General features: G+C 42.8%; 1 protein-coding gene across 1 annotated transcript; it reads right to left on the reverse strand.

Moving 5' to 3' along the window:
* Positions 1 to 445: 445 nt before the first annotated feature.
* On the reverse strand, positions 446 to 12,418 carry LOC119737867 (DDB1- and CUL4-associated factor 15-like). Its single transcript, XM_038212498.1, has 13 exons — positions 12,277 to 12,418; positions 10,848 to 10,975; positions 8,927 to 9,071; positions 8,073 to 8,176; positions 7,266 to 7,402; positions 5,163 to 6,485; positions 4,196 to 4,284; positions 3,828 to 3,956; positions 3,511 to 3,620; positions 3,181 to 3,236; positions 2,618 to 2,675; positions 2,067 to 2,179; positions 446 to 861 (listed from the first exon to the last, which is right to left on the reverse strand). Exons 1-13 carry the CDS (start codon positions 12,370 to 12,372, stop codon positions 803 to 805), a joined length of 2,547 nt encoding a protein of 848 aa, XP_038068426.1. The 5' UTR covers positions 12,373 to 12,418; the 3' UTR covers positions 446 to 802.
* Positions 12,419 to 14,505: the final 2,087 nt, after the last annotated feature.

The following is a 14,505-nucleotide window of genomic DNA, read 5'->3' on the forward strand; positions in this document are numbered from 1 at the left end:
TGCATGATGAATTTGATCCGAACGGTAACAATGTCACACTGGTTTAAAGTGCTGTTTGAAATTACATTCTGGGAAATAGGTGGGCACGTACTATTTTATGTTACCAACACCTAGACTATGGGTTTCAATTTCCCAACAAAACAATGATAGTGGGTACCACTGCGGGCTTAAAATGGGTCTATGGGTCTCACTGTGGGATCAAATCAGAACTATGAATTAGGTGTAGCACCAAGAAAAATGGTCTATGGGTTCCATTGTAGGATCACACTAGTACTATGAATTGGGTGTAGCAGCACCCAGAGGGGTCTATGGTTCCACTGTGGGATCACACCGGTACCATAAATTGGGTGTAGCACCCATAGAAGGGGTCTATGGGTTCCACTGTGGGATCACGTCAGCACTACGAATTGGGCGTAGCATGAATTGGTACCATGAATTGGGTACCATGAATTGGGTGTAGCACCCATAGAAGGGGTCTATGGGTTCCACTGTGGGATCACGTCAGCACTACGAATTGGGCGTAGCACCTAAAAGTTGAGTACATGGGTCCCACCATGATATGTCAGCACTATGAATTGATTGTAGCAGGCACACAGCTTGAGTTTATGGGCACCACTGTGGTATCAAGTCATCACCATGAATTGGGTGTAGCACCTAGAGGAGGGGTATATGAGTTCTATTGTTGGATCATGTAGGCATTACGAATTGGGAGAAGCAGGCACACAGGTTAGGTTTATGGGCACCACTGTCGGACCAACTCATCACCATGAATCAGGTGTAGCACCTATGGGTTCCATTATGGTCACGTCAGGACTATGGCTACGTAGTGTACAGGGTCCAGCAGCTTCCGCAGAGATTTGTCTGTGTGTTAAAAAAAAACGAGGCATATTTCAAGTCAGATTCTTCCTAGCCATTTTTAAAATCTTGGTTTGGCCTCAACTTTTAGCTTCTTCAGAACAAGTTTTGCGACGCAATTCCAGCGTTATGAAACGAAATGTAATGTCTGTGACAGAGCCAATTAACCATTAATTATTCAGAGAAATGATCCATGAAAGCTCCCAGTCAGTAATCTCCTTGACCATAACTAGGTAATGAATGTATAAGATTTGAAAAAAAAAAACATTTTCAGGTTTATTCACCGAGCTCTTAAAAGTAACGTAATGCTGGAATAAGCCCCTCTGTACTGGTGACATCACACTTTGTTTACTTATGTCCTTTTCTATGTGGTTATGAAACCGTCATCCCCACCAGACACATGTGTAAACAAAGTGTGAAGTCATCAGTACAGAGGCTTATTGCTCTATTCTATAAACACTGGTATCATAAACTCTACATGCATATCAGGATTTGATATTAAAAATTCAACCACTAGGCTCTGGGCACAAGTAGCCCTCAATGGTAAGAAAGGGAGACTTAGGCCAAAAAAAAAAGGTCTCTGGTTTCTGGTATGCGCGCGCGTCGCCGTAGCCATGCGCGTCGGCAAAATGAAAAAGTTTTTTTTTCAATGAAAGATGATGTCTCAAAACCGCCAAACTCACTGGTTTGACTGGAATCCTGCTGCTGCACAATTTTAACGTGTTTTTAGATTGGGTTATGGTCGAGAATAAGCTTTATGTGGCCTCTCTGGACTCCCATATACTTGCACTAAGTTTAGTCGGGCACCATTTGCAGTCATCAGCCGACATTTGAAGCAAAAAAATCAGGAAAAAAAAAAAAAAAAAAAAAGCCGCGTCGCTGCACCACTTTTTGGGCAAGCTCCATACCAGAAACCGGAGACTTTATTTTTTTTGCCTTAGGGGGAGAACACTGGGAGAGACATTGGAACGCATTGCTGACGACGCCTGATACTCACAGCTTTTCAGAGTAACATAAGTTTTGCACACGGAGCCCATACTGAGGTATAGATGCCAAACTCGAGAGCATGAATTTGTGAAAATTGAGTTTGGATCTAATCCAAAGAGAAAACCAAGGTTTGAGAAATGCAGAGAACTACTGACTTGGCAAAAACTACAAAAAAGGGCTGCACAAACTCCAGAATCGTGGTCTGGTTTAAGCACAAGACTCACTTTTGAAGACAGCCTCGTTGGTGAGTACGTGCACACTTCTAGCGTGGCCCTGAGGAACTGCCCACTCACGCTGCAGTCGCTGGCACAACACGCGACCTGGATTCCACGTCTTGCTGCAGTGAAGTTAACACAGTGGGAACAATAGGGACCATTAAAATGGATCACCGAGGGAGGATGGTTTTACTATACTACGAGTTTAAAGCAGTCAATATTTGTTTTATACCACTTCACCCACAGATTTAACTGGATTTTAAGCGATGACTGATTAATCTAATCTTAATACAATTAATACGTATTTCTTGTTGAAAAATTACTTGAACTTTTCCGAACCACCCCTTCACGAAATGGTTGTTGGTCAGTCAGTTGGTCGGTGAATCAGTTACTCAGCGGCAATAGAATGGCTATTGTGGCCCAGCAGTCCTTTTTTATTCAGTTGGAATGTAAGACGAAAACTTCCAGAAGATATTTATGAGAGTCAATCATAGCAGCCAACTGTACTGGAATAATTTTGACAGATTTAGGTTGTTGAAGCTCAGGAAGTGGATCCTTACCATAGTGTAGCCTGGTTGAACTCCTTCAACTCTCCGACCTCAATCGTCTGGTACTGACCTGAAACAGGGGTCAAGGGGTCATTATTCAAATGAGACGAGGTCATCATTCATATGTGAAGGGGTCATTCAAATCTGAACAGGTCATTATTAAAATGAGGAGGGATTAAAGTCTCACATGCCATTGCAAAAAAAAAAAAATTGTAAATTTTCAAAATGGAAGTAGTGTCCTTGAGCAACAGACTTCGCTGTAATTGCTTCTCTTCCGCAAAATGGTTCACATGAGGGAAAACTTGGTTGCTGTTTGAATTTTGTTGAGAAATTCAAATATGAGAGGTTTTGATTTGATTTATTTGCATTTTCCACACGATGATGATACAGTTGGAATATAAGTTAAGATCTAACAAAACACATCAAAATTTATCAAAAATCGTATAAATAATTTAAAATAAAACTTAGAAAATCCCCATACAGTGGAAAATGCTGGGATAACGCAAACAAGTTTTTAAAAAACTTATTTCCATTGCGGTCCCAAAAATTTGTTTTCACAAATCACAGACGCTTACCGGTTTTCAGATTCCAGGAGAACTTGAAACTCGTCTCGTAAAGTTTGGGTGTTTCACTGTGAATGGAGACGGGTGAAATAAAATACAGAATAAAATGGGACTTGACTTTGAAAACAGAATAACTGAATACTCTACAGAACAAACCTAGTCATTATGACTTTTCATGGGACCTGATATCCAAGTGCAAAAATGTAGAAGTTGGCAAATGGACAAAATTGATTTCAAGGGGAGATTTCTTATCCGGGGAGTTACATTGACTGAAGAAAGCCAAGAAGTGTTAAACTTTTTCAGAAATTAGTACGTCGATTTGATAAAACAATTTCCACTAACTTTGTTGGGTCGTCGTCAAATTCAAAGACATCTCGAGGCACCGTGGGTTCTGGCCATGCACGGATAAGGGCAATCACCATGACAACCACGCTGTAGGAATCTCCACACACCTGTCGACCAATCAGCACCAATAACAACAATTTTATGTACAATTTCATGCCAAAATACAAAATCAAACTATGTCTGAACAAAATGGAACACTTTCGCAACACAAAACTTTTCAAATCTTGCTACTCAATGATGACATCCCAAGTCCACTGTACATGTGCCCATCTCATAAACAACACGATTTTTCATTTTTGTTTAGCCCGACTTACATCCAGTATCTGCATGTCGTAGTCTGTGAAGGAGATGTAGCGCTTGGCCCAGGGGGCGTAGGTGCGTATGGTGACACAGAGGTAGTGTTCTGCATCCATTGTCAGCTGCTTCACTTCCACATGGTAACCCTGCAAGGAAAGCATTGCTGTGCCGGTTGAAGTTCTTACTCCCCCATCAAAACTATAATATCAGGCTAGATAAGTTTACACCACTGAAAAGCATTACCACAGATAGGCTTACAGTTCTGGCTTTGTCTTAATTTGTATTGTGGCAATGGATTTGTTACTAAAAAGCTATACTGACTAGCCATAGCCATTGACATAAATGCCACAGAAAACCAAACAGGAGAGATAAAAAGACTGCTTACCTCATTTATAAGACACCTGCTGGTCATCACCATAGGAGACTTCTGGGTACCACACACAACCAGTGGGACCGTACTATGATAGTCAAAGGCTGGATAAAACATCAAAAAAATAAATTGATATCAAATTTGATGTTAAACAGAATATTATTAAGTACATCCCTCATCTTCATAAATTTCGTCTCTGAAGCTTTGACTCCCGACTTTTTTTGACCAAATCATCCCAAACTTTGAAATGCTTAACGATCTTGACAGCTTAGGCCAAAAAAAAAAAATATTCGGTCTCTGGTCAGACCAAAGTTCCGGAATTGACGCGGCCACGCGGCTTTTTTTTTTTTTTTTTTTTGCTTTTTTTTTTTTCTTCAAGCTTGGATTGTACTGACAAGGTGGGGTACTATTTTGCTTTTTTGGTGTCCTCATGTCCTAATTGCCTTGGTGCTTTCGATCATTTGCCTTGGTGCAATTTCCCATTCCTTGGTGCTCTTTGGTAAAAAAAAAATTGAGGAGGTGCAGAAATAGAGGGCGCTGTTGGAGCTACCGCGGAACATTTTGGAAAAAAAAAGATCGACGCGCATCATTAAAATCGACGCGCGCGCTGACCAGAGACCGACTTATTTTTTTTTTGGCCTTAGTTTTAGTTTCTAAAACTAGGAGGAAACACATAAAATTACAAAACCGCACCTCAAAACAAGCCAAGCTAAATATACTCTCTTGGAGGCATTAATATCTTAAATTTACTCCCCTAACTCAGTTCTCAGACCAAACACAACTGATCAATTCAAATGTGAACTTGAAAATCTGGTCCAACAAACCACTGATATTCACTCCATATGTATGTCCACCTGCTATTAAAGAGGCGATGAAATTAAGCTTCAGTTATATTCTCTACATCCAGTAAATCCAGGTAAAAATTGCAAGAAGCCTTTAGGCTTTTCTGAGCTTGTTTTGCTGAATTAATTAAGTCACTCACTGTCTGGTTCCAAGGGCTGCAGATAGTCATGGTACAGGGTTCTTTCCACGTATCGTCGGACCGAATACGTGAAGCCCTGCAGCTTGCAGGTACACTCCTGCATTGTACGCTGGCTTCCCTGTGTGCTGCCCTCTGTTGCCCGGTGATGGTAAGGGCAATGCTGCTCGATCTCGCTGCCGAGTTGCCCGTCCTCCCCGCAGGTGCTGCCCCTGTCCGACACGGTGTAACCCCCGCACCGGAGTGGACTGCTCCAGCTCATGTAGGGTCCAGCCAGGCAATTGTTTGTTTGGGCACTCTTGTCTCCACCGGCTGGGTTTGTTTTCTGTGCGATGTTTCCTCCAGTGTGGGTCTGCTCCTGGCTAGCTGCCACAGGCGAGTTGTCCACTTGATTCCGCGGGCCAGCACCTCGAAAATGGTTCTTGCTTTTGGAATGTCTTCGGCTGTTCCGTTCGTCTGAACTCTCGGAACCAAACGCAGCGTTTTCAGAGGCGTTTCCAGGGGAATGTGTTTCCGTGGGAACAGTGGCACCTGTGATTCTCCCGCCAGCGGTCGAAGGTGAGTGAGCGCTGACCTGGATTTCAGGCAGAGCAGCCGAGAAAGTAGGGTCCGATGAAGAAACACCGACGTCTTCCGAGGCACTCCAGGGTGGACTGGATTTGGCAAGAGGTGGTTGCTGACTTGGCTGCTGATGTCCTGGTGAAGTGGTCAGACAGGAGCTGTCGGCGTCGCTCCAATGCCCCGTATTGCACATTGGACTCAGCGTGTGGTCTCGTAGTGTGGGCTCATCCTCGTCATCATCTGTGTCTCGAGTGTTTTCGCCGTCGAAGTCCGAGTCGTGGAGGAACATGGCCGGGGAGCTCTCCGGGTAGTCCCACTCGTCGCAGAGCTGGTAGCTGTCCAGGTCCATGGCAGCCAAGGCTCGGCTGTGTCGCTCAATCTGGTGGGGGTAAGCCGCACTGTCTTCCAGATCCTCAAAATCATCATCCGGTTCCACACTGGTACCAACATGCAGGGGGCCGGTTCCATGTAAGCTAGACCGATGGGTGCTGGACCCCCGAGAGGGGGTTAGGAGAGGGGAGTAGAGGCTCCCCGAGGGTAGGTCCTGGTCGCCGACGTTGACCGCCAGAGCTATGATGGAATCCCCCGTGTTTAGGACCACCAGGCCATCCTTGGCCAGGCTGTGCTTGGGGGAGAAGGATGGGAAGGGAGGGGAGAGTTCGTATTGGGTGTGGACGGCAAAACTGTGCTGTAGGCAGCAGGGCGGGGCAGCGGCTCCCGAGGTTGCCGACAGCTCATCTGCGAGGTCCGGGGGCACCCCTGGATCTGAAATTCAATTTAGAGAACGAAAGCAAAGTCTAAAATCATTTTCAGTGTCATATCCAACTTCACAACAAGTATCCAACAATTCTTGACAAGGATCAGGGCTTGTTCTCAATTAGAACAGGTGGTACTTTGAGTGCATATTATAAGAGTCAAATATGGCAGGAGCTTCTCTTCCTATTCGTGTAAGCCAAGAAAGGCAGATTGTGTGTGCAAATGGCATGAACTGGTGGACCAGTATTCAATGCTTTATAAAATCTAAAGACTGTTTTAAGGACAAAAAGCCACATCCTCTCGGAGCGATCCACGTTTACTATTTCCCAGGTTTGCAACATTGCTGCTGTTTAAGAGATAACTATGTGTAGGATCCCTGGCTACATGGCATATATAGGTTTATGGTTTCTGACTAGCACCCTTGAACAAAGACACTGAAAAAATAGGGAAACAACCAAGATAGGGCTGGATAGCTCAGTTGGTAGGGCACCGGAAAGGCAATCCGGAGGTCGCAGGTTCAAACCCCGCTCCAGTCAATTTCTTTGTTCTAAATCAAATTAGGTTTTGCCCTTCGCTGACGTTTTTCTTTGTTCTACTTTAAAATTAATAAACGGATGCACCTGGTCAGTAAATACTTGGACAATAACTTAGTATTACAATCCTCTACAATCACCCTATCCCTACAAAAGTACATTGGTGAAGGGCAAAAGCCAATTTTGAAACTACAATTATCGTCTCCCAACACAAAATTTCATCAGACGTCAGAGTGAATGTTGGCTTCATGAATACCTGCATGGGATGTGTAGTCTGTGTCAGTACTGTACTTGAGGTGAAGGCACTTAGGGCAAGGCGCAAGGGAAGGCACTGCCGTGATGGTGACGTAGCACATCAGCTTCTCCTCAGACCGCGGCTTGGAAGACATACAGCTGCAAAAGAAACCGTTTTGGTGGTTGTTTTTATTTAACCCTTATTCTGTCTATCGCAACACAGTGCATCAGGTGTAAAAGTCTGTGGTGCCCTGCTGCATTGAGCCATCAACACCAGTGCATAAACGACCGATCCTGAAACAATGAGAGCTTGTCCCATTAAACAATGCCACAGTTGTATCCTGCTGCATTTGGTGACCACAGAGGCAGTTTGGCCTTCAGACTGTTAACCTGATGGATCTTTGCTAGTGCTGCACTAGTGCTGCATGTTGCTGCTTTCAGAAGGGTTTCTAGCCTAAATATCTTAGGGGTGAGGGTTAATTGCAAAACAATACTTGTATGTAAGACGGAAAATGTTGAAAAGCAAAAACCAAAAGTGGCAGAGGTTTTTTTTCCACTTTTTCTTCTCCCACTTAGTATATTTTACCAACCTACTGGTGCATGACTCGCAGTCTCCTTCCCAACGGTTTACTTAGAATTTGAGCTTAATTTGAAAATTCGAGGAAAATTTGCTTCACTTTCCAATAGGGACCTTAGACGCACGTTTTTTTTTGTTTGTTGAAGCCATCACCTTCAGTAGCCTTTGGCTAAGGGGTTTGCAAATCTCTTTAGGAAAACAACCAGAGACCCACAGATAGGCACAAGGGTGGACAGACAGAGTGATACTTACCAGCCATACACCAGGATCTTGGAGCCGTCCGTAGGCCAGCTACAAACAGCAATGTACAGATCTTGTTGTATTTCTTCCTCATTGAACAAACGAACCTCCGACACCTGCAGGAAATTACTTCAAACTCAGTACTCTAGGTTTTCACTTCATTGCACAGAGAACTCTGAATCTAATTAAAATGCAAGTGTTATGTAACAAATTTTTATGTTTGCATTGTGAAAGTTATTAGGCTTCTGTACCTAAACCTGTCAGATTTTATAGAACGGACATGTCACATTATCGACTGCAGTGCATTCTGAAATAAAACTTGGGTAGCCTAGTTCAGCTGGACCCGAAAGCACAGGCGTCACTAGAGAGGGATATGGGAGGTGTGACACTCCCTCCCCCCTCCCAAAGATAGTTTTTGTGAGCGAAATCGTCCTGTCCGTGAAATCATGTGTCCGTCAGCAAATGAGCCAGAACGATAAATGCCATCTATTGTCCGATAAAGCCTATGATTGTCCGCTCAACGGAGGCTGGGTGGCTGGGTAAAAAATCCTGTCTACCTTTTAACACGGATCGTCTGTTGGCAAATTTGTCGTCATGCACCCCTCTCCCCCATTTAAAGGGGTCTAGCGACGTCTGTCGGTTGACCTGCCAGCCAGCACACAAGTCGGTCAGTCAGTCAGTCGGGGAGTCGGGAAGGGGGGGGAGGGAGCCAGCCAGCCAGCCAACCAGCCAGCCAGCAATCCAGCCTGCCAGTCATCGGTCAATCACTCAGTAAGAGGTCAAAAGGATGGCCCTTTGGTTTTCAAATTTTTGCTCATCTGTGTTTTCCAGTATGCAAACATGAAACAGGCAATTCAGTCACTTACCTTATACATGGGTTGGTTGTCTCTGTACCTCCACCAGAACAGTTGGTAGATGTAGACTGGGAAAGACGTGTGGTCTTCTACGTCCACATTGAGTGTGTAGGACAACACAAACTGGCCGTCTTTGCTGAAGCCTAGAAAGACATGGCTAGAAACAAAGAGGTAGATTTGAAAGAAAAGATGTTATTTTTGGAGGGTTATTATACTGGCCAGACAATACATGCGCACTGATTTGAATAATCCAATGCAGCGAACAGTGATTTTGATTATGTTCTATGGTTAACCACGGCTAAAATGTACTAGCTTATATTTTGCACTCAATGCACTGAACTCACACTTCAGTGTTTGTTCATGATTTTGCTCAAATTTAAAATTATGACTACATTTGGACAAGCCTTGTTCAAAGATTGGTCACATTACTGGATATCAATTGTTGAATGTACTGCAATGAACAGCAGGTCAAACAATTACTATGGGCAATTCCATGAGAAAGTGGACATGGCTGAAAAATGAAAAATTTATGAAATTTTCAAAACTGCAAGCATCAAAACCTCAAGTTTGTATCTAATTTAAGGGGACAACAAGACCTTTCAGTTTCATTTGAATGATGTGGCAGTGAGATGGAATAGTTACATACATTTTTTTTGTAAAAAAAAGTTGGGTTTTTTGGGGGGCTAGAATTGTGGATTTTAGGTAGTCATTTTGGTACCTTGTTTTTACATGCAATATGGAAGTGTTATTGTGATTTTTTGTTTTTAGGGCACAGAAATATATTTTTGGTAAGAATATTGCAACCTGATGCCACTTTTTTCTTCATATATCATCTCAATGAAGGTCATTATTGCAAAAATGATGATAAGACATGAATCTGGGACTGAGAAACATTTCCAAATTTGTTAGGAAATACTTGTTAAGAAAATTGTCTTGACTCTCCATAGACTTTGTACACAACCGCGGAAGTGGCATCAGGTTGCAACACTCTTTCCATATTTTTTTTGTTTGATTATTAGTTTCTTACATGCTTGAACTTGTACCAAAAATGGGCGGACAAATTGTAACACGAGTTACCGTAATGTGAGTCACTGAAATTATCCCTCTAGAGATTTTATGACTGATCATTGCTTTAACCCTAACTCCCTAGGCCTTTTTGCTAGGATGTAGCCTCAATCCTGCAAAATCCTCCAATTGGCCTCATGGAAAAATAGCATATAGCCTCAATCCTGCAAATTCCTCCGTTATTTCTTGAATATGGTCCATAGAGGGGTGACCACTGCCTGAATCCTGCAAAATCCTCCGGCTATGACTGTCAGTAGGCTGAGGCAGAGGCAGTGACATCCTGGAGCAGTGCGGAGGATTTCAAGTATAATCAAGGACTAAATTTATGCACGGCTGAGCATAAACAACACAAGGTCCGGCCCAAGACCTTGACACAGTGCGTACTCTGAAATCAGCAACGCACTTTTGCCATGCTACCTCAATCCTGCAAACTCCTCCAATTTGCAAAAGGATTTGGGAGGATTCAGGGCGGTTAGGGTTAATAGCTTAAATGGTAGTACATGACTTATACCCTAATGATGTAAGGGCACTGAAAAGATTTTTCATCACTGCACAGTATGAGGAACTTTCAAATGCAAGGTATTTCAAGTTTTGCAATGTTCTTTTTGTGTAATGTGAGTTACCGATAACAATCTTATGTGCCAAACCAACAGAAGTTTATTTTGTTAGCCTTTTTTGTGTAGTTTAGTCAATTTATTTCAAGGGATCTTCTGTTAGTAAAATCCACCTGAAACGTTTGACTTTATAGAATAACAGCACAAAGTCAACCCGTTTTACGTACCCGAGCTACCGTGGAATTGCCCCAACAAAGTTGCTTCGAAATATTTTCTGAGCAGTAGCTCAGGATGTCCAAGACTCATGTGCTTACCCTTCATCAAGAAGAGAAGATGCATCTACGATGTTCTTGAGTGGGATGCCAAGTCGACCTGGAATCTTGCCAAATAAGGAGCGACAGACGGGGTAGGTACGGGCGGTGGGTCGCAAACTTCCTCGCAACTGTCAACCGAGAGGTTTTATGATTTATGATACAAAAGAATAATTGGGTAAAGAATTGTAGACCTGCATTGTATTTGTACGTATTGTAATTTGTGCCAAATGGAGAGAGGTACATCACTCTAGGGGCAGAACTGAATACAAGAGAAAAAACAATCCAAAATCACTTGACCATCTCAAAACTTCCGATCAATAAATTTCCTTTTACATCGGAAAGTCATAATTTATTGAATCGTTAATGCCGAAATCTACGAATGTTCCAGACATCTTCCACAGGTGGTAGTGAGGCTCAGTACACAGAGATAGTCTCACTATCTGGCTAGTGCGGGCTAGTCCGAGTAACTTGGACCCTACCTGCCTACTAGGCCCCTAATTGCCTTTTTTAACATTGGGGCATGGTCCGGCGAGAGCAGGGTCCAAGCCTCATGGCCACCATGGCGTTACACAATAGAAACGACCCAAAAAACATCAGATTTCACCCTCAAAACTGTTGAGACAACTCGACCGTTGAGACAACGGGGATTTTGACGGCACATCGTTCGTTTTTGCCGGGCCTGTGCGCCCACTTGATGCGCTGGTACGGTGCGCATGCAGTTCGGGATTCGGTACCGTTCACCCGTGCATTAGACCGACCATTGCGTTAATAAAGCGCCCTCTGTGCATCGAGTGTGCCTGCGCCGCGCCCGGTCCTGCCACAGATTGTGCGACTTTTTCCGCTTCACGTGTGTACATACAAGTCGAGCTGTCTCAACGGTCGAGTTGTCCCGAGTCGAGTTGTCTCAACGGTCGACTTGTCCTGAGTTGAGTTGTCTCAACGGTCGAGTTGTCTCAACGCCAACGGTCGACTTGTCCCGAGTCGAGTTGTCTCAACGGTCGACTTGTCTGACATTCGGCCTATTCCTTACAGTTTTCACATGAAAGTATACTCTCTGACTGAGTCTGAGCATGTCTGAGGAACAAGATAGGCCCTAAGCCAAAAAAAATATTTTTTTTTTTCTGTTTCGAAAGTAGCATCAGGATGCAACATTCTTTCCCCTAAAAAAACGAATCTAGCAGGAAAAATATTAAAGTGTTTACTGAGTAAACACTTACATATTTCAGACCAGTCTCATAGGGTTTGTGCACATAGGGTGATAAGTGATGGCCAGATATGGGAATCTTTCCAAACATTCATGACATTGGGCTGGGCGCAAGCCCCTTTCGCTTTTTTCGTCCCATTTTTAACACGGCACTCATTTCCGTAAATGTCAATATTTATTCACATGAATCACTGAAATGTATCACTCGCACAATAAGGCTTTTACCTGTCGCATATGCAACCGATGAACGATATTAAAAGACGGAGAAACGGCCTTCTTTGTAGGAAGCAGGCAGGGAAAACAACTTGTGCTGCCCGCCATTTTACGTTCCTGCCAAAATTTGGAAATTTGTAACTCTGTGAATTGGAATAGCGCCCTCACTTGCCAGCTGGGCGACGCAGGTATAACATGGGCGGTTTTTTTTTTTAGGGGGGGGGGGGGAGGGGTTGCGAATTTAAGTTCACATGCGGCACCCCCCCCCCCCTCCATTTTGCTTGATTAGACCTTCTTATTCCTCTCCCGAACCTCTGCAAAAAAGCCCGCCTCGGCTTAAAAAGTACGTTGAACATTAAAAATAAAACTATCCTAAGATATACATTGGAAAATAAGCCTCCCCCATCTCCCCCCCCCCCCAAACAAAAATACAAGCCAAAACAAAAACAAAGAGACACAAAAAAAATGCAACTGCAACTCTCAGCAACAGATGTGTTTATATAGGTATTTCTTCTCTAAATATTAGTTTATTGAAACAGTAATATTGTATTAATGTCTATTTCACAATATATTTCTATTAACAAGTTGGTATTTTGTTTTTACATAAATAACGGTAAATATTGTATTTGTACAAACTACATATTGTGTTTGATACAAGAATACCTCACCATAGGCAAAAATATAGAGGCATGGAGCCCAAAGTGGTATTCTACGTATTAGAAACAACCGAAAATGGGTAAAGATAAAAATAGAGGGTGTAAGACAGTTGGAGGTACTAGAATATGGCCCAGTCTAATCAAGTTGATGAACACTTCATTGTGCTAAGCTCATTTGCTTGGCAAAAACACAGGTTACCAGTCAAAATGTGATGTCTTACTGCTACTGACTGGTAGTTTGCTAATATTTGCTTAGCATGTTAATCAGCTGAGCATTATTTTGTGCTTATCAGTTCCATGAAGTTGGTTCCTGATTCCATCTTTTTCGATCTTAATTTTTGCAGTAAATGTCATAATTGTTTACTATTAAGGGCATAAATATGTGCTTCTAGGGGCCTAGACGTTGATAATGACCCAAGCCGAAGGAAAGGGCCATTAATGCAAGTCCAGGCTCCTAGCCGGATTTAAACGTACTTGTTGAATACCGGCCAAGCGCGTATTTATTCCCATTCATAAATACCTTTCAGTCAAAAGTCAAAACAAGTCAAAACAAATTTCAAACTATTTTGTTCGACAATTTTACTTCACGGTTTGTGAAACCCTCTGGCATGGCTATGGTATGTGCCTCGCACGCGTAGTGCAAAAATATCTCCTTACATGGAAATTGGCATGCGAGTGCAGCACGCACTGCACGATGTGGCACAGAATGCAGCAGTGCTTTACCGGCAGCTTAAAACCACCCGCGTGACAGGCTCTTGACCAATAGGAAATGGTAAACTGTCTCAGGTATTTACAAATGAATATTGATAAAGTATTCAATGGACGACATAGTTTCCATAACAGAGAAGCTCCTAATCAACAGGTGCTTAGCCCGAATAGATACCACAAAAATGGTCACGGAACATGGTATAGAGAATAAAATCGTTAACAGCCTCGTAGCTGCTAAATTTATACAAAATTTCAAGAACTGGAACTCAGCACACGGCAAACAATACAGATGAGTTGTAGTCGTTATTTTGTTTGAAAAAAGTGCCCACGTAATAGAGGCGGTTTTGGTTACTCTGTTCGATATGCGCGTACATTACAATAAAACAGCACTGATATATGAGCATATAAATTATTCATGGTTTGTATAGTGGCTACAAAGATTTTGTACACAAAATATACAAGTAGTTTTGAACGGTGAACGAACAGCAACTACGATGCCAATCGGTGATGCATTTCAGTACAACTCCGTTCCACCTTGCCTTCTTCATCACAGCAATACCGTTGCTTATTTAGATCTCAATTTTCAGTGAGCAAGAATAGCCATGATATTTTCGTTCATACAAATTTGCTTCGAGGACTCAACAAGGATCAAGATAACTATGAAGCCCCTAAAACAGAAAACTCCAAATTTGGAGATATAAAGTACCAAAACATTCTGTCCTTGCACATTCTACAGTATGAAATCATCTTCAATATCTATATTCTAATGATCATCATCTGAATGCAAAAGTCCTTGGGCAAGACACTTTGTCGCAATAATAGCTTTGGATCTACTTTTTGGCATCAAAAATTACAGTTTGAAGCTCTACTCTCCTGG

Source organism: Patiria miniata, unplaced genomic scaffold (assembly GCF_015706575.1).
Source record: "Patiria miniata isolate m_02_andy unplaced genomic scaffold, ASM1570657v1 HiC_scaffold_3, whole genome shotgun sequence".
NCBI classification, from domain to species: Eukaryota; Metazoa; Echinodermata; class Asteroidea; order Valvatida; family Asterinidae; genus Patiria; species Patiria miniata.